This window comes from Telmatherina bonti (genome assembly GCF_933228915.1).
Source record: "Telmatherina bonti genome assembly, chromosome: 5".
In the NCBI taxonomy this organism is placed as follows: domain Eukaryota; kingdom Metazoa; phylum Chordata; class Actinopteri; order Atheriniformes; family Telmatherinidae; genus Telmatherina; species Telmatherina bonti.
Genome location: NC_136623.1, coordinates 35,756,518 through 35,774,948, shown reverse-complemented (window position 1 = coordinate 35,774,948; position 18,431 = coordinate 35,756,518). Strand labels below are relative to the sequence as shown.

The window sequence follows — 18,431 nt, the reverse complement described above, 5'->3', positions numbered from 1 at the left end:
AGACCGTTTTTATGACGCACTTTGAAAGAACTCATGATTTCAGATGCTGCTTGCTGGGTGTTCAGATAATGCACCTACTATACTAGCCTCTTTGTGTCAGTGCTGGATGTAGTACGTTGGAACATTAGCAAACATTTTAATGGGGCCGTCTCCTTTCCAGCTCATTCATTTTAGTCGGGCTGAAGCACATTTGATGAAACGTGCAATGAATTAGTCTTTAGGCATTGATTTTAGCGTCTGTAATGTTGTTCTCCAGTGTCAGCTCATCCTACCTGTCCGGACATCACCTGTCCTGTCTCTCAGTATTTACCGGTCAGAGCGCAGATGTTGGTGCAGGCGTTTCTCAAGCTGTAACAGCAGATGATCTCCCTGAAAGTCTTCCTCATCTCCTGGCTCCTGAAGGCGTAGATCAGAGGGTCGATCACCGCGTTGCACATGATGAGGATGAGGTACATGTTGAAGTGCGACATGAAGCACACGCAGTAGAGGTTGCGTGGGCACGAGATCATCAGGATCAAGTGGAGGAAGAAGGGAGCCCAGCAGACTATGAAGATCCCCAGGAGGATGGTGAGCGTGATGGCTCCCTTCATGCTGGCACGCTGGTGGATGGAGTTGTAGCCGGGGAGGGCGGCGATCCTTTTGACATGCGAGCGGGCCAGCATGAACATGTGGCTATACAGGGAGGCCATGATGAGCAGCATGGCGAAGAACATGGAGACCAGGCAGATGATGACAGGAGTGGTTTCCGAGTAGATGATGAACACGATCCCACATCCGGTGCAGAAGGTCCAGATCCCTCCGATGATGCAGCCGGCTCTCCTTACGGTCATGATGTTGTGGTACCTCAGAGCGTAGAAGATAGTGACATACCTGCAGATGAAAAAGAAAATTAACTGATCGAGGCCATGAACCACAATTTCCTGGCAGCATCTCCATCCTCTGAGAAATTATTAAGCTTTTATTTAGAACTTTATAATTAAGTAAATTAAAATAAACTGGAAAAGAATTTAAAAATATACACTCAAAATTTTACAGAATAGAAAAAAAAGTTTGTGGTTTTAATTGTAATAAAATGTACATTATTTAAAACCAGATTTTATAATTCATATGTATTTTGGGGCCCAAAGCACAGACCTCTGCTTAGTCATTTTATTTTTATTAATTAATTTATTTGTTTTGCCAGTGATGCTAAATGATCCTTATCTCAGGATGATAAAGAACATTTAAACAATCCAGGCAGTGTTCTTGATCACCAGCAGTTCCTAATTCCATTTCTAAGACTTCCAGACAATTAGATCATAATCTGTTCATAACTTTACGAGCTATGCTGCTAATAGACAGACAAACCAGTTGTGCCGAATAAACACATTCTGCCTTGGCGGAGACAATAATCTGGTTTAAAGTGAAAAAATTTATGATCTAGGGATTCATTTATAATTGTTGCTTGAAAACAGGGCCTGAAAGTGCGTCACTTTCTAAGCAAATATGATTTTTATTATGTGCACCCGTGCGCAAACTCAGATCCTCATGCACAAACATTTTACGGAGGGGAAACTGGCAGTGCAGCTGGTGAGATGGTGATTTAAAACATGTTCATCTCATGCATTTAATCATTAACATCAGACTTGAATACCCTCGTGATCCTAAACACCGGGGTCTGCAAAAAAATGTGTTGCTAAACTTAGCCATACTGAGCCAAGAGTTACAGCACAGTTTGTTCGTACTGTGATGGCGCCTATTGGTACATTAATTGTGACAAGGCGTGTAGTTAGTGTACTTACTGAGTAACAATAAGTATTGTGGTGACAGAAAGATGTGCTGGCATTGGTATAAGGTCATGCCAGTGGCAGAACGCTGCAGCGCGTCTGGTTTTCCATCAACCCAAACGAGCTCATGTCACTCCACTGCTAATCGCGCTTCACTGGCTCCCGGTTGCAGCACGCAACATTTTTACAGCTCTGCTTCTGGTTTACAAAACAACTCAAACTGCTCCCGTCTACCTTCACTCCCTAATCCAGACCTACACTCCCTCTCCACAGCTACGTTCCACCAGTGAAAGACGCCTCGTGTTACCACCACAACGTGGGACTAAATCACCAGCCAGACTCTTTTCCCCTGTTGTGCCACGATGGTGGAACGATCTCCCAAACTCTGTCCGCTCTGCAGAGTCCCTGTCTACTTTTAAAGCTGAAGACTCAGCTCTTCCAGGTTTAGTATAGCTATATTTGTTGGAAAGTTGGAGAACTTAGCCCAGTTCTTTGCATTATGATATTAATTATTTGTATTCTAACATAGATGATATTATGGGAAGGGAAGGGAGTAAACAACAACAACAACAACAACAGGCCTGTAGCACTTCATGGAAGGACCTGCGTCCAACTGGACAGTCCACCAGCACCTTCCTACGATGTCCTCTACTGTCTGATTTCCTGCTTGTGTTGTTCTCACTCATATGTAAGTCGCTTTGGATAAAAGCTTCTGCTAAATGACTGTAGAATAGAATAGAATAGAATCGAATCAGGAATGCTAGTTTTCAGAGACCATGACTGTTTCCTGGGCTGTGATAACGACTCGCTGATAAGCCAAAACACATTCCCTAGAGCAGTGCTCTGGCTGCATTGTGCTGGACTGGGTGCAGTTTTACATCAACCGACCTGCCAGAACTGTGTGGGCTTCATCTGCAGCTGTTGACCACTCTCGGGTTTCTGACCAACGGTTTTTGCAGCGGAAATCAGCTGATTGGTACGCTAGTATGTTTGATATGATCAACGATATGTGACATTGTTCCTAAAGCTCCTTGGAGTTAAATTAAATTGTATTAAATTACATCTGAGTCTGGAATAGCTCAGCCGTCCTGCACACAAAGCCAGCTGTGTTTTGATGGCATCATTAAAATGACAGCTGATACATTTAGCTTCCAGTTTCCTAAATGTAATCAGATCGTTTGACTGCATTTGCGCTGCTATGAGGCAGGGATCCAAACGTTGTCCAGGGGCCCCATCCTACAGGTATTGGATGTGTCCCTGCATCCGCACACCTGCTTTAGATGAATGGGTTCTTAACAGACCTGTGCAGAACTTGACAAGCTGTGGAGATCAGTTTTATTTTAATCAGGTGTGTTGCAGGAGGGGAACATGAAATACCTGCAGGACACTGGCCTTCGAGGCCTTCTCTGTGACAAGGGCTCCCAGTGAGAACGAATCTGTCTGTGAATCGTAAAATATGCATTTTTATCAGCGTACAAGTTACTTTCAAATCCAACATGGTTCTGCCAAGCGGCACGTTGGCCTGGGTCAACACTTGACCCGTTCATCCTGATGCACAGCCGTGTGGAACAGACTGCAGGCCGGCGTGCACGTGGCTACGGGCTGCTTCACGGGTAAATGCATTCTGTGGAAATCTAACTAAAACCTGATTAATAATTCTTATGGTATAGTTTGCAGATAACAGTAGCTACCCCCTGAGTGCGAACTCACAGAGTGCTTCGCTGTGGTCCACACACGTGCACACTCTGTTGTGGAGCGACCCATTGGCCTCCTCAAAAATGCAGGTGTTTGCATGCATTGGGGGGCATGGAGGCTGTACTACTGGAATAATAAAGATGTGTGGTGTCTTGCACAACATCATACTGAGGAATGCCATTCTTGCTCCTCCTGGCTGCCCTCCCCCTCACCATGAGGACTCTGACACCCCCTGCCCGACACGCACCATGCAGTGTTTGTAACAGTAAGCAGGATTCATTTTTAAAGTTATTTTAATGAGGTACAAATCTCAGAAAACGCCTCATGTCTCACTCATCACGCCGTGGATTTGTTGCAGTTCATCCCAGACTTCCTTCACTACACTGGTTGTGTTGCTGTGCATGTGGAGGACGGCGTCCATCGAAACCCAACCACTTCCAGGTGGGCCATGCACCCGGGGCAGATTTATTCTCAGCTAGGCCATCCCTGCAGTGGTGTGTCTGGTTGTCACAGGGCTGGGAATCTCCTCTCCACCCATTACTTCCAGTTGGACTGACAGGATAGTGTTTTCTGTGTTTATCTTCCTTTTTGCCTCCCCCTTCAGATCTGACCAATTCTTCTTGACTTCTGGTACAGACCCCTCCGTCACACCCATACGATTCATGCTGCCAAGCGACCTTTCGTGCATTTGCCGTGATCTCAAATAAAACGTTTTTTCAAGGCTCCACCTGACCAACAAGCCGCTGACCTTTCGTCTTTGTGAAATGACATCATCTCGTCTTTTAAGTTGCCGTGATGCCACAGATCAGCTGGCGGTTTTATATGCAGATATATTCACAGGATACGTGAAGTGAGCATTTCTTGGTAGGATTTCTGGCGCACACCAACTTTGGGTTTTGGACATTTTTGGCAAGTTTTATAAATGATCAGATGAAGTTGTGCTGAAGAAAAGGATACCAAGCATGATGATGGTAACTCTGTTTATCTGGTATAAACTTGTCAAGTTCTAACAGCCAAGCTGGTCTCAGACCCCTTGGGGTGGTCAGGACTTGGACGAATGACAAAGTTTATGTGTCACTTCTGGTGATAAACTTTTAATGTGATAAATGCGATAACTTAAATGAACATTTTTATAACCGGCTTCTGTCAGAAGTCAGATGGTGAAAAGTGGAATTTGGAGAGCTCGGTGTCCAGCTGGCATCCTGACCAGGTGCATGAACTTGCTCCTTTTGAGGTGCAGCAGCAGCAACTTCCCTGTGAGCCCCTGCAGATTGACACGTCTCCATGCGATCCCTCAGGGTGAGGCCAGCCACCGTTTGGAGGACGCTTTGCTTCTACGTTCCGTCCTGCCCATGTTCAGCTGCAGGCTAACACGCTGCCAGATAAGGGAAAAACTGCAGTATCTAGTTGTGCAGCTGCTCAGCTGGATGTGACTTTTAAAGCTCCTGGATTCGTTCTTACACTTCCTCTGCTGCTGTGCTTCAGTCTCCGTGAGCACGTCAGGTTTTTTAACGTGGTGCTTTAAAATGCAGCACATGAGAGCAGGAACAGAGCCTTCTGCTCAACAAGCAGCTCTACTTCCTGATTTTATTTACTTTATTTATTGTTATTTCTGTGAGATTGTTGCAATGATTGATTGTTTTACTGCTCACTGCATGAAAAATGACCCCACAAGGATGATAAGGACTCCTTGAACCGCCAACCTCAACAAATAAATCAAATGCATATGTAATCAAGACCGCTCTTATTTTTAAAGCTATAATCTGTCTCAGACAGCCAACTCAACCAATTCCATTAGCTCTCTGTTTACTGATGAAGCTCTAAAATGTCTGAGTGTTTGCAAAGCGCCATATGAGAGAGCTGTCACACATTTACTAAAGTTCGACTATTCAGCAGTTTAGTTTTATCTTGGGGCCTCATGAGGACTGACAGATGACGTACGACTAAAACTAGGAAAAGATGGACGCCTAAAAATATTCAGATCTGGGAATCTGTGTGTGTGCTTGTTCCTCTGCATCTTTCCTCGACATATCCCAGCTGGTTTGTGCAGCTTCAGGTGCCACTTGGACCGCCCCTGTCTCCTCCCGCTAATAAACATGCGAGTCATAATAAAAACATAGCATGCTTTCACCTTTAGACCACATAACAATAAGAAACAAATCAAAATGCCACAAAAGAAGAATAATGTAGCTGAATATGAAACTGTGGTTGAGTCAGAAGTGAATGATAAAATAGTCACCTATAGTACAAGTATGGAGCTTTTCAGCATACTTTGTGTTTAGAACGAAGCATTATAATGTTTATGTGTTTAAACTGAGTGAAATGTAATAGTTCTGCAGTTATAGTGCAGTAATCTTTTATTCTGTTTTAAGATTAGTTTAGTAAGATTACTGAGGCATTTTTCAGAGTTACGCTTTCTTTACTCTTCCACTGACATAGTAGGCGTGTAGAGCATCACCAGATCATTATGATATGTTTGTGAATATTGATAGCCTAAGAGATTTGATGTAATTTTATAATATGTAATAGCCTATCACCTGTTAGTAGTGCAGCATTTCCAAACATCAACATCCCACTCTTCCAGTCTAGTCACCTGTCACCATCAACAGGGCATTTTGAAATGTGTTGCTAATTTAGATTTTTATGAGCAAAAGTCAAGTATCACTTTCATAAATATGTATTTTACCAAAGTCAAATAACAACTGCACCTAAATGAAAGCTTTCTCGTAGATTATAATGAGTTCATATAAATAAATACGTAGGCGGCGGCGCAGCTGGATTTATATATGAGCTCTTGTGGAACCTGAGATCTCCTGCTCTGGCCTTTAATAATCCCTGAAGCTAGAACTCGGAGCTACGGTGAGGCATCCGTCCTGCACCGTGGCCCCTGTGTATGAAATGTCCTGATGGAGGACCTGAGAGCCGCACAGAGTCCTCATATTCTCAAAATCAACCTATTATTTTCTGCTTTAACAATTCTCTTCATTTTATTTTATTTTATTACTTTTGTGTTCTTAGCAAACACAGTTTTGTGCTTTTGTCCTCCATTTGCAGTGTGTCCCCAGTGGAGACCACCGGCGCTGTGAACGGCCACCGGTTCTGGCCGGGATGTCTCCGTCTCGTGTTGGGCACCGGCTTGGCCTGGTGGGGGTCTGTGGCCCCTCACTGACCTGTAGCAAAGTGGCCGCCCGGCTAGGCCTGATCTGGCTTTGGCTTGTGTGCGGCACCCGGTGCAGGCAACCACCCAGACGAACCAGCTTTCTGATCTAACAATAACCTCCAAGCTGCTGAACATTTACAGTTTTACCAAATGAATCACTGAAAAGATTTTTATTAAAAATATATTTTAAAATTCAATATATTACTTAAGAAATATGATGTTGCTATGGAAACAAGCCACAAACAATAGGGGCAATAGCTGGTGTTGGTGTGAATAGCGTCCCCACCTACCTGTCCACGGCGATGGCCAGCAGGCTACACATGGATGCAACAACAGAGATGCAGATCATTGAGTCGAAGACGTTGTCCATCTGCCTGATGAAATGCTCCTCCACCACCAGCTGTCGGTTGTTCAGGAGGTAAATGATGATGGTTTCCCAGGCGTTGGACACGCTAACCAGCATGTCTGCTACTGCCAGGCTGTAAACACACACAGGTTAATGGGTTTTAGCGAAGCTACATGTAGACTTCCTGCTGATTGGCTCGCTAACCCTCCTGCTGTGAAACAACACTTCCATGTCACATTACAAGCATGCTGACTGTGTGGCAGGAGAAGAAGTAGAGAAATTAACCATGACAGAGCTTGCTAAAAATATTGTTCCTTGTGTTTTATTCCTTATGGTGAAGACAGGCAAGAAATTGCAGATTTCCTCCCCTTTTTATTGCTCCTCTCTGAATTATGTTACAAGCAGCTTGTAAACGTGTAGCATCAAGCTGCATCATGTCGGTCTGCCTGGGGCAAATCTTTGCTGAGGTTGGTTGTCATTTAAACTGCAGCTTTTGTGAGGATTTCTCTTACGTGAGATCTGGCTCTTAAGAGCTAACTTATGAAAGTGTAGGACAGCAATCATGTTTGTTATACTTCAAAATGTCACTACAGCAAAATCAACTACATAAAGCTTTATGTTGCAACGTTCGTTATCAGGACTTCATTCACTAACAGCTCTTACAAACCATGTAGTTCTTAAATCCTTCTTACAAAGTTTCTACAAACATTGTGACATTCACAACAATCCTCATGTCTGGAGTTTGTTCCAAGGTAAGAGTTAGGTCCTGCACCAGGGATGGCCAAGTTCTGATCTACCATCCTGCATCCTTCAGGTGCAACCGCTGTCCAACACCTGGATGCCTCGTTAGCAGGTCTCTGCATTGCTGGACGTTGTGCAGAAGAAGGAATTCAGCTGTTTGATTCAGGTGTGTTAAAAAGGTCTGAAAGTTTCAGGATCTCATGTCAGACCTGAGGATCAGTCCATAACACACTCCTGTTACACACATCAGCAGATCCACCTGCTGAATATGGTGTTTAATAATTAAAATTTCCTACAACAAAATGTAATGAGTAGTTTTATCAGGAGATATTTTTCCATCTGTCTGTCCTGACCTCGTGGTTAAAAACAACATGGACCAACCTTCAGACATTCACCAGACGGAGAACTCCCTCCATCATCACCACAACCTAAAGGCGGAGTGTGTCCTGACATGTTGATGGAGCAGACTGCGGGTTGCGGTCCAAGTTCAGGACTAATTAAAGACCTGTTCGTACAGAAAGCTTTGTCTCTCACTGTGTGATTATTCATATCAGCAGGATTCCCATCTTCTTTAGTGTTTCTTCATTCGTTCTTTCTGCATGATGTTTGTTTTTCTCTCGTCTCGCCTGTCTGTCTGCACAGACACATCAGTCTCGTGACCTTTTATCAGCATTTTCAGCCGTTTACCTGCAGCTGTTGGAAAGACTGGAAATCACTGATCTAAGAGGGAAGATAAAAACAATTTCACAGTCTATGGACATGTCAGTAAATCTGAGGATTTTCTTAAAAACAACTTAAAGACGCGTTATGTAACGTTCTGACCTTAAAACTCTGCAGCCGGATTAGTTTGACGACACAGTGACATCTATCATGTGCATTTCTAGAGCTGCAGCTGCCCAGCGGCGTCTCAAGGCTGAGAAACCAACACTATAAAACATTTACAGCCAGGAAGCTGTGTGACGTTGCAGCAGAGTTTTGTTTCATGGTTTAATAAGGAACTGGCTGTTTTAAACATAGAACGTCGCTGATTCAGCAAAGAAACACAAGAAGCTTGAAAGAAAGAAAGGAACGAGTCATCGTAAGATCGTGCTCTGCTGGCTGGAGAGCGCGAACAGGTTGGGTAGGATGCAAGATGGATGCTGAATTAGCTGTGGCTTCATGTGTTGAGTTGTGGCTGATTTTGATGTGTTGTGGCTGATTTTGTTGTGTTGTGGCTGATTTTGTTGTGTTGTGGCTGATTTTGATGTGTTGTGGCTGATTTTGTTGAGTTGTGGCTGATTTTGTTGAGTTGTGGCTGATTTTGATGTGTTGTGGCTGATTTTGTTGAGTTGTGGCTGATTTTGATGTGTTGTGGCTGATTTTGTTGAGTTGTGGCTGATTTTGTTGAGTTGTGGCTGATTTTGATGTGTTGTGGCTGATTTTGTTGAGTTGTGGCTGATTTTGATGTGTTGTGGCTGATTTTGTTGTGTTGTGGCTGATTTTGTTGTGTTGTGGCTGATTTTGATGTGTTGTGGCTGATTTTGTTGTGTTGTGGCTGATTTTGTTGTGTATTGGCTGATTTTGTTGTGTTGTGGCTGATTTTGTTGTGTTGTGGCTGATTTTGTTGTGTTGTGGCTGATTTTGATGTGTTGTGGCTGATTTTGTTGTGTTGTGGCTGATTTTGTTGAGTTGTGGCTGATTTTGATGTGTTGTGGCTGATTTTGTTGTGTTGTGGCTGATTTTGATGTGTTGTGGCTGATTTTGTTGTGTTGTGGCTGATTTTGTTGTGTTGTGGCTGATTTTGATGAGTTGTGGCTGATTTTGTTGAGTTGTGGCTGATTTTGTTGAGTTGTGGCTGATTTTGTTGAGTTGTGGCTGATTTTGTTGTGTTGTGGCTGATTTTGTTGTGTATTGGCTGATTTTGTTGAGTTGTGGCTGATTTTGATGAGTTGTGGCTGATTTTGTTGAGTTGTGGCTGATTTTGTTGTGTTGTGGCTGATTTTGTTGTGTTGTGGCTGATTTTGTTGTGTTGTGGCTGATTTTGTTGTGTATTGGCTGATTTTGTTGAGTTGTGGCTGATTTTGTTGTGTTGTGGCTGATTTTGTTGAGTTGTGGCTGATTTTGATGTGTTGTGGCTGATTTTGTTGAGTTGTGGCTGATTTTGTTGAGTTGTGGCTGATTTTGTTGAGTTGTGGCTGATTTTGTTGTGTTGTGGCTGATTTTGATGTGTTGTGGCTGATTTTGTTGTGTTGTGGCTGATTTTGATGAGTTGTGGCTGATTTTGATGTGTTGTGGCTGATTTTGATGTGTTGTGGCTGATTTTGTTGAGTTGTGGCTGATTTTGATGTGTTGTGGCTGATTTTGTTGAGTTGTGGCTGATTTTGTTGTGTTGTGGCTGATTTTGTTGTGTTGTGGCTGATTTTGTTGAGTTGTGGCTGATTTTGTTGTGTTGTGGCTGATTTTGTTGTGTTGTGGCTGATTTTGTTGTGTTGTGGCTGATTTTGTTGTGTTGTGGCTGATTTTGTTGTGTTGTGGCTTTTGTTTTGCTGACACTTCAGGGCCACCGAAGAGAAATCTGATTGACACACAAATAAACAGTGTATGGGAGGTAATTTATGAAAAAGTTGTTGCTGTTGGTTAAATGTGAAAAGGGGATGAAGGAAAAAGATAAATAAAGACATTAGAAGGTGAATAAAAGAGAAATTCAGCTACGGGAAAAAAACTTTTTGTTTTCGGTCGATGACTGCTGAGTTCCTGTGATGGACTGGCGAGCTGTCCAGGGTGTACCCTGCCTGTCGCCCAAAGCCGGCTGGGATAGGCTCCAGCTTCCCCGCAACCCTGAATTGGAATAAGCGGTTCGGAAAATGAATGAATGAATGACTGCTGAGTTCGTGGAAACCTAAGAACCGTGAACATCTGGTGACACGTGACATTTAGGACTTGGACAGCAGATTCTGTGCTTAAGAGACCAGAAGAAAGAACTTCCTGAAAGGACAGTGAAGTGTTTTCTGAAAGCATCAGCAGTGTTTCACATGTTTTGGCTGCAGTTTCTGAAAGGTCATGTTGATCCACTGTTTCTGTTTAGGAAGCTTCACACGGTTGTTTGATCTGTTGCCGCTGTTATTTATTGATTTATTATTTTATTCAGTATCGTTCATTATGGTCACGTTATTATTATGTTAATACACCTAAATAAAGAAAACCTCAGACTTAATCTGGATATTATTTTCTATAAAGAGACTTGGTACATTTGGGGGACGGGACTGGGCCTCCAGAACTTCTCAGCTTCAACAGTGGCTGTCTGAAACATCCTTCCTCATGGGGACCCTCCGTGTCGGGGGCTGCACCTGTTTGACCGGCGAGGCCGTCATGGCTGGAGTCATCCTGCTGGGGGTGTTGGTAGGGGTTCTGCACTGCAGCCATATGGCTGTGGTTTGGACCCCGGCCTGGGCGTTATCTGTGGCTGCATCTCTGGTGGTCACTCCTGGGGCGGCTCCTGACATGGACGGATTCCCCAGATGTCATTTATTGGTTTTTATTTTGGCATCAATGGTCACGAGAAGGGTTGGGTTGTGTGTGTGTGTGGGTAACGTGTGTGTGAGTGTGTGTGTTTAAATGTGAAACTGTTTTTAATTTTTTAATGTTAAGCACTTTGATATGCTTTTGTATGAAAAGTGCTATACAAATAAAGTTTGATTTGATTTCATGTGACTGTCCTCGTCTCTTTTCCAGCTCACAGCTGAGCTGCTGAGCAAAGGTCATTATCATTAACTAGAATTAAAACTGTTAACCTTTCAACCAATCTGTCTCAGAAGCAATCTGCTCTAAGAAAATGATCACTTTGCAGGGTAATTATACTACAGAGCGTATGCCAGGACGTACTGAACACCCAGATGATTTTATGTTGCTAATTCACCAGATCTGCTTGCTTTTGCACTGCAAACAGACTTTGTTCAATGCCGCACCCTCCTTCTGCAGCCGTACATAAAGATGTGATCATTAGCACTAGAAGCAATGAACATCTAGATTTCATGCTAGTATCACATTCTCTTTAGCGGATTTAAATCATGAGGCGAAAACCTCAGGACATTTTTACTTCATCCTGCAGATGTTGAACTTCACCAGAGCAATGGACTCGACAGCACACTTCGCAATAAAACTAAAAACAACAATGAAATCTTACACCTTTAAAAAGCCTGTTTATCCATCCATCCATCCATCCATCCATCCATCCATCATCCATCATCCACCCATCCACCCATCCATCCATCATCCCTCATCCACCCATCCATCCATCCATCCATCCATCCATCATCCATCATCCACCCATCCATCCATCCATCATCCATCATCCACCCATCCATCCATCCATCCATCATCCATCATCCACCCATCCACCCATCCACCCACCCATCCATCCATCCATCCATCATCCATCATCCATCCATCCATCCATCCATGTATCCATCCATCATCTATCCACCCATCCTCCATCCATCCATCCATCCATCCATCCATCCATGCTTCCATCCATCCATCCATCCATCCATGTATCCATCCATCCATCATCTATCCACCCATCGTCCATCCATCCATCCATCCATCCATCCATCCATCCATCATTCATCCATCCATCCATCCATCCATGTGTTACTTTGTTAGGCAGCTCATTTTTTAGTCAAGCCGGGTCGTAACACCCGGCCACTTCTCTCAGTTCTACCCAGGTCAGCTGAGAGACATAATCCTTCCAGCATTAAAAGGTCTTCCACAGCTATCATCATGGTGGCATGTGCCTGAAAACATCATCAGGGGGCAGCCTAACAAAGTTGTAATTGTTCACCACTTGTCCCTAACATTGACCTTTTCTCATATTTGTTCCTTTAACTTTATTCTGTTATTTCTGTTGCCAGGTAACCGTGCTGCACTTACTATCCCGGGTTGTTAGTGTTTGCATTGTGTTGCATTTTTCATTGCGTTATCATTTAACATTATTCTTTGTTTAACTCCACCTTGCAGGATCGGTGTTGGGAAATGACCAACCCAACACTTCCTCATTGCAGGTGTGAGGGATTTCCTAGATTAGGTGATTGGGAGAAAACAAGTAGAGGATTTCCTCTTCTGTAGTTTCTTTAAGTGTGGGTTTATTTCAAAAAACGTATTAGAACTGGTATTCCTGTTGTGTATTTTTGTTTGTTTAGGAATTTTGTTTGTTTATTATTGTTGGTGTAGAATAATGTTGCTGGGGATAGTGATATGGGGAAATGGTTTAGGCTAAATCAAATCAGGTGTGTGTCTAATGGGGTGTATAAGTAATCAGTTTTGGGAGTTCGCGAGGAGAGAGAGTGAAGGAGAAGGATGTGAAACTGGTGACTGATGGCCCTGATTTTTTAAACTGTATGATGGACAATTCATGGAAAATAAATGTTCATCTTTAAGGAAATCCCAGGACTGTTGATTCTGTCTACGTGTTATCTTCAACCTTGGACACACTACCTCACACAGTGCACATTCTGCATCTCCTGTCACACAGTTAGCTTAGAATGATGAAATTTGCATCGTTTACCTGCAGACAAAGAAGTACATGGGAGAGTGGAGGTTCTTGTTCTTCACTATGGCTGTGATGACCAAGATGTTTTCCAGCAGAGAGATGATGCCCAGGATCAGAAAAACCTGGAGACAGGAGGGAGAAACAGAGTAAGCGATGAGAACAGCATGGATTAATGGAGCAGATGATAAGGTCTGAGATGTTACGGACCTCCACAGCGATGTGAACCTGCTCGCACGCTGCAGGTCTGGGGGTGCTCGTCTTGTCTTGGAGAAGAGGGGGAGCGAGGGTGTAGTTTTGAGGACTAAAGGGGTGGTCCCAGGTGGAGTTGGCCAGCAACTCGTCCTCTAGGTAGAATGACTTCTCTGTCATGTTCATCCCTCCTGCGGCTCTCGTCCAGATCATCGCAGCTCTATCTGCAGGCCATTTTCCAGCAGGCTGCAGCATAAAGCCAGACAGAATCATGTTTCATGCTTCATTTACAATGTTATTATCATGTCAACTGAATGATCTGGAAAATGATTGTCTGTAAGGCTCACTGGATCTTTAGGTCAGATGAAGAAATCAGCTGGGAACAAAACGCTGGAATATGAGCTTAATTCGCTTTGGACTTTCAGCAATACAGAATAAATTTTAATTGATTTTAATTAATCTTCATGCCTTCGTGGATGATATAAGGCAAATATTCCTTCTTTGTTTATTTGTAGCAACATCTCAGGTATCGATTGAGGGGGTAAACAGAAAGGATACAAAAGAAGTCTATCAGTGAAGGTGGGTTTAAGGGTTTCTTTGCTCAGCCAGAACAGCATTTGTCCTCCACGTCAGGATTAGCACGCTAATCTTAGCTTCTTATGGTAGCAAAGTGGCATGTTTCATGTGATGTGTCAGATAATTTATGTTTGGCCCTCTTCTTTGCTTTAATCCGTTTGTGCTTCTGCAGCCTCCATTGGGTCATTCTCAGACCAGTGGGGCAGTTTTCCACCTGATGTTGCTGAGGATGATGACATTAGTTTGTGTTAACTTCAGGGTTGACATTTCTGTCATTTTTTTGTTTTTTTTCCAAACATCTTCCCAACATTCAAAATATGAATTCAATGTGAATTCATGCTTATAAATTAGGGAAGTTTGGTCGACAAACCATTTATCCGTCAGAAATTCTGCTGTAATAAGATCTTCATTCGGTTCAGGATCTGATTGATATGAGGCGATATCACAGCAACATAACTTTCACACCTGAAAACTGCACTTCTGACTTGTTCTGATGGCAGACTGATATTTATTATCTACATTTCTGAAGCTGCCTTTGCCTTGCAGCAGGGCAAAGGTGACTAACAAACCAACCTGAACACCTTTCTCTCGCATCCCTGTGTGTTACTCAACAGCAGCGTTTTGCTTTGCAGCGCTGCCTCCTGTGTTAGCAACACACTGGTTCTTTTCAGTGGAAAACATGGTTGAAGAAATGCAAGAGGAATTTATGGCAAGAGGTGAGGAAAAGAAAGAGAGAAAGGGAACGAAGACGAGATGCAGAAAGATCACGCCAATTTATCCTGACCTTCCATACCAGGACATGTGTCCTGGTTTAACTTTCCTCCTGTGTAAAAGAACCACGTAAGTGCAACCTGTCTATGCATCTAAGAGGAATCTTTATTATAACAAAAATAAAGCAAAAAAAAAGCTTTTTATGAAACACTCTTGTTGAAATGATCTCCGTGTTGTTGGTTGGCCAGCGGTGTATAATCCAGGTACCAGAAAGTAAAAGTCCTGCCATGTGCATGCCCTCATATGCATTTAATGCAGGTGTTTTCACTAACAGCCTCATCTACCTGCGGCGGAGCTGAGCTAATTAAATGCAGCTGGTTTTGTGACTGGTTGGAACAGGTCTTACCTGCATGGCACCTGGACGATACACCTCTGGTTTAGACCTTTGTGAGAGAAACATCTCCGCATGTCCAGACATTCAGTATAGAGCTGATGAAGAACCTTTTCAGTGAGCCGAGTTCTGGATATTTTTGGTGCAAAAGAACAACAAAGTAATATGGATGAGCAGGTTTCTGAGGAGGAAGACTATGTGGACTCTGATGAAGAGGCCGCCGTTAGGGAAGCTGCTACCACTGAAAGACTTGGATCTAAAGAAGGCTAAATCTGTTGGAGGTCACTACATGTGTGGTCCACTGCTTTATGTGTCAATAAATGACCTCTGGCATGACCAGGTCAGTGACATCATGACCTGCTTGAGGTATTCACGCCAGGGTCAGTGTGAAGACACTAAAGAAGTTGATGATTGGATCTTTTTTTATGTAAAGCGATGAGTTTACTGGTGAAAATTATCCAAGAGGCCCACGCAAATAAATATTAAAATCAATTTTTTTTAAGGAAGCCTGACAGGCTAACCAAGAGATGAGAGAAAACTTTCAGATTTTTTTTAATGTATTTTACAGCTGATTTAAGACTCAGGTGAAAACTGAACCATGGTAACGGAAAAACTAACACAGGTGTGTTTCCTGATATAACTCAAAGGAGTTAACCATGCAGCACTAGGAATGAGGTGATGTGTTAATAAAAGGACCAGGAAACAGTAAATAGTGTACTCATACTGAAGAGCAAATAAAGCAGTTTCATGGAAATAAAAACTGGTTTGTTCCAGTAAAGTAGAATGATGGATGTTCTGTGAAGCCCAGGTCATCCCTTTAAAACTTGGTGCAAAATGGTTTATTCCACCAGGTGGGTTTGAGTTGAGTTATGAAGCCTGATGACCCAGTTTTTATGATCAAAGGAGGCAGGAAAAATTCCCATCTCTGCCCAAGGAAGTAAAGTCGAGTTACAACTTCAGAAGAAGAAAAGAAAGGAGGCGGGAAGAAGAAGAAAAGGGAGGAAACACTGCTACACCTGAACCGACACGCGGTCTTAGCTGACGTCACCTGACCTGACTGAGGTGGTGTCATGTGACCCGACTGAGGTGACGTCATGGGACCCGACGGAGGTGACGTCACGTGACCCGACTGAGGTGACGTCATGTGACCCGATTGAGGTAACATCACCTGACCCGACTGAGGTGACGTCATGGGACCTGACTGAGGTGGTGTCATGTGACCCGACTGAGGTGACGTCATGTGACCCGATTGAGGTAACATCACCTGACCCGACTGAGGTGGCATCACCTGACCCGACTGAGGTGATGTCATGTGACCTGACTGAGGTGGTGTCATGTGACCTGACTGAGGTGATGTCATGTGACCCGACTGAGGTGACGTCATGGGACCTGACTGAGGTGGTGTCATGTGACCCGACTGAGGTGGTGTCATGTGACCCGACTGAGGTGGCGTCACCTGACCCGACTGAGGTGGCGTCACCTGACCCGACTGAGGTGATGTCATGTGACCTGACTGAGGTGGTGTCATGTGACCTGACTGAGGTGATGTCATGTGACCCGACCGAGGTGGTGTCATGTGACCCGACCGAGGTGATGTCATGTGACCCGACCGAGGTGATGTCATGTGACCCGACCGAGGTGACATCACCTGACCCGACTGAGGTGACGTCACCTGACCCGACTGAGGTGACGTCACGTGACCCGACTGAGGTGACGTCACGTGACCCGACTGAGGTGACGTCACGTGACCCGACTGAGGTGACGTCACGTGACCCGACTGAGGTGACGTCACGTGACCCGACTGAGGTGGTGTCACGTGACCCGACTGAGGTGATGTCATGTGACCCGACTGAGGTGGTGTCATGTGACCCGACTGAGGTGATGTCATGTGACCCGACTGAGGTGGCGTCACGTGACCCGACTGAGGTGGTGTCATGTGACCCGACTGAGGTGGTGTCATGTGACCCGACTGAGGTGGTGTCATGTGACCCGACTGAGGTGGCGTCACGTGACCCGACTGAGGTGATGTCATGTGACCCGACTGAGGTGGTGTCATGTGACCCGACTGAGGTGGCGTCACGTGACCCGACTGAGGTGGCGTCACGTGACCCGACTGAGGTGGCGTCACGTGACCCGACTGAGGTGGCGTCACGTGACCCGACTGAGGTGGTGTCACGTGACCCGACTGAGGTGGTGTCACGTGACCCGACTGAGGTGGTGTCATGTGACCTGACTGAGGTGACATCAGTACCGCGTTGGGATTCATTGAGGAACAACGCAGATTATTTCCTATCAGAAATGGGGAATAAGCTGTGAGAGGGTGCTGTGCATCCTGAAGCTGTTCGGCCGGCATGTTATCAGATCAGAGTAGAAAGAGTTCACGGTCGGACAGCAGGTACAGCACGGCACCGACACTTGTTAAGAGAACTCCTAATTAGACGTCAGAAGCAGGGACAAAGGCCATGGCGTGACAGTTTGGAGTGGAACTCATAAAAAGACTTTTGTGCTGTTCCGCAGGCCTCAGCTGATGAGATGTGATGAAATCAGACTTGAAAGAGAAGCTTTAACTTCGCCCTGCAGCAAAAAGTTTGGCATCTCATGACCCGACACATGGATCCCACAGTCATGTCATATGACACTTTCAGAGCACTTAAACAATTCACAGAGGTAATGTACATCTGAATGTCCTAAAAACGCCAGCAGAGTCATGTGATACATCAGCGGTGTATCAGGAGGAGATCTACAGATTTGGTAGGAAAAGAGCTGGTGACAAAATGAAGCCAAGTTCGGCAATGAATTCTGATAAGTCATGATTACGGCCACTGCAGCTTCTGGTTTTTTCCATGAATAACATTCTGACTTCATATGACATTTAATCCTCGGGTTAGCTGGTAAATCCTAACTAGTTACCACCACACACACACACTGGGATTACTGTTAGAACAGTGAATGTTCGCAACCCAGCCTGGGTTCATGGGGTCCGTTGTTCTGTTGAGGTTCTGCTCCATCCAGTCCTGTCTTATTGTAAGTCACACGTGATTTCAATCCCACGTAGCAGGTGTATTTCTAGAGTCTTTAAATGTAAAAGTCAGAATGACTAATGAGAAGTTGAGTGCTTCTGTACGAAGACGGTTAAAGTGGCTGGATTAGTGTTGCTGATGGCAGTGAAACATAATGAGCTCTCTGATGCAGCTCACACACTTCTAAAGGAGCTAAATTAATTCTGAGAAGCTTTTCCACTCAGCAAAATCGATGAAAACTGATTGGATGATTGTGTAACCGAAGGAACACACACTTTCATGCAGTTATTGAACTTTTTATTTCTACGT

General features: G+C 44.2%; 1 protein-coding gene across 1 annotated transcript; it reads right to left on the bottom strand.

Annotated features, from left to right (window-relative positions):
- Positions 1-299: 299 nt before the first annotated feature.
- Positions 300-13,604, bottom strand: mc5ra (melanocortin 5a receptor; the record flags this gene model as incomplete). Its single annotated transcript, XM_079241175.1, has 4 exons — positions 300-870; positions 6,912-7,100; positions 13,251-13,357; positions 13,443-13,604. The coding sequence occupies 4 exons, from the start codon at positions 13,602-13,604 to the stop codon at positions 300-302; spliced, it is 1,029 nt and encodes a 342-aa protein (XP_079097301.1).
- Positions 13,605-18,431: the final 4,827 nt, after the last annotated feature.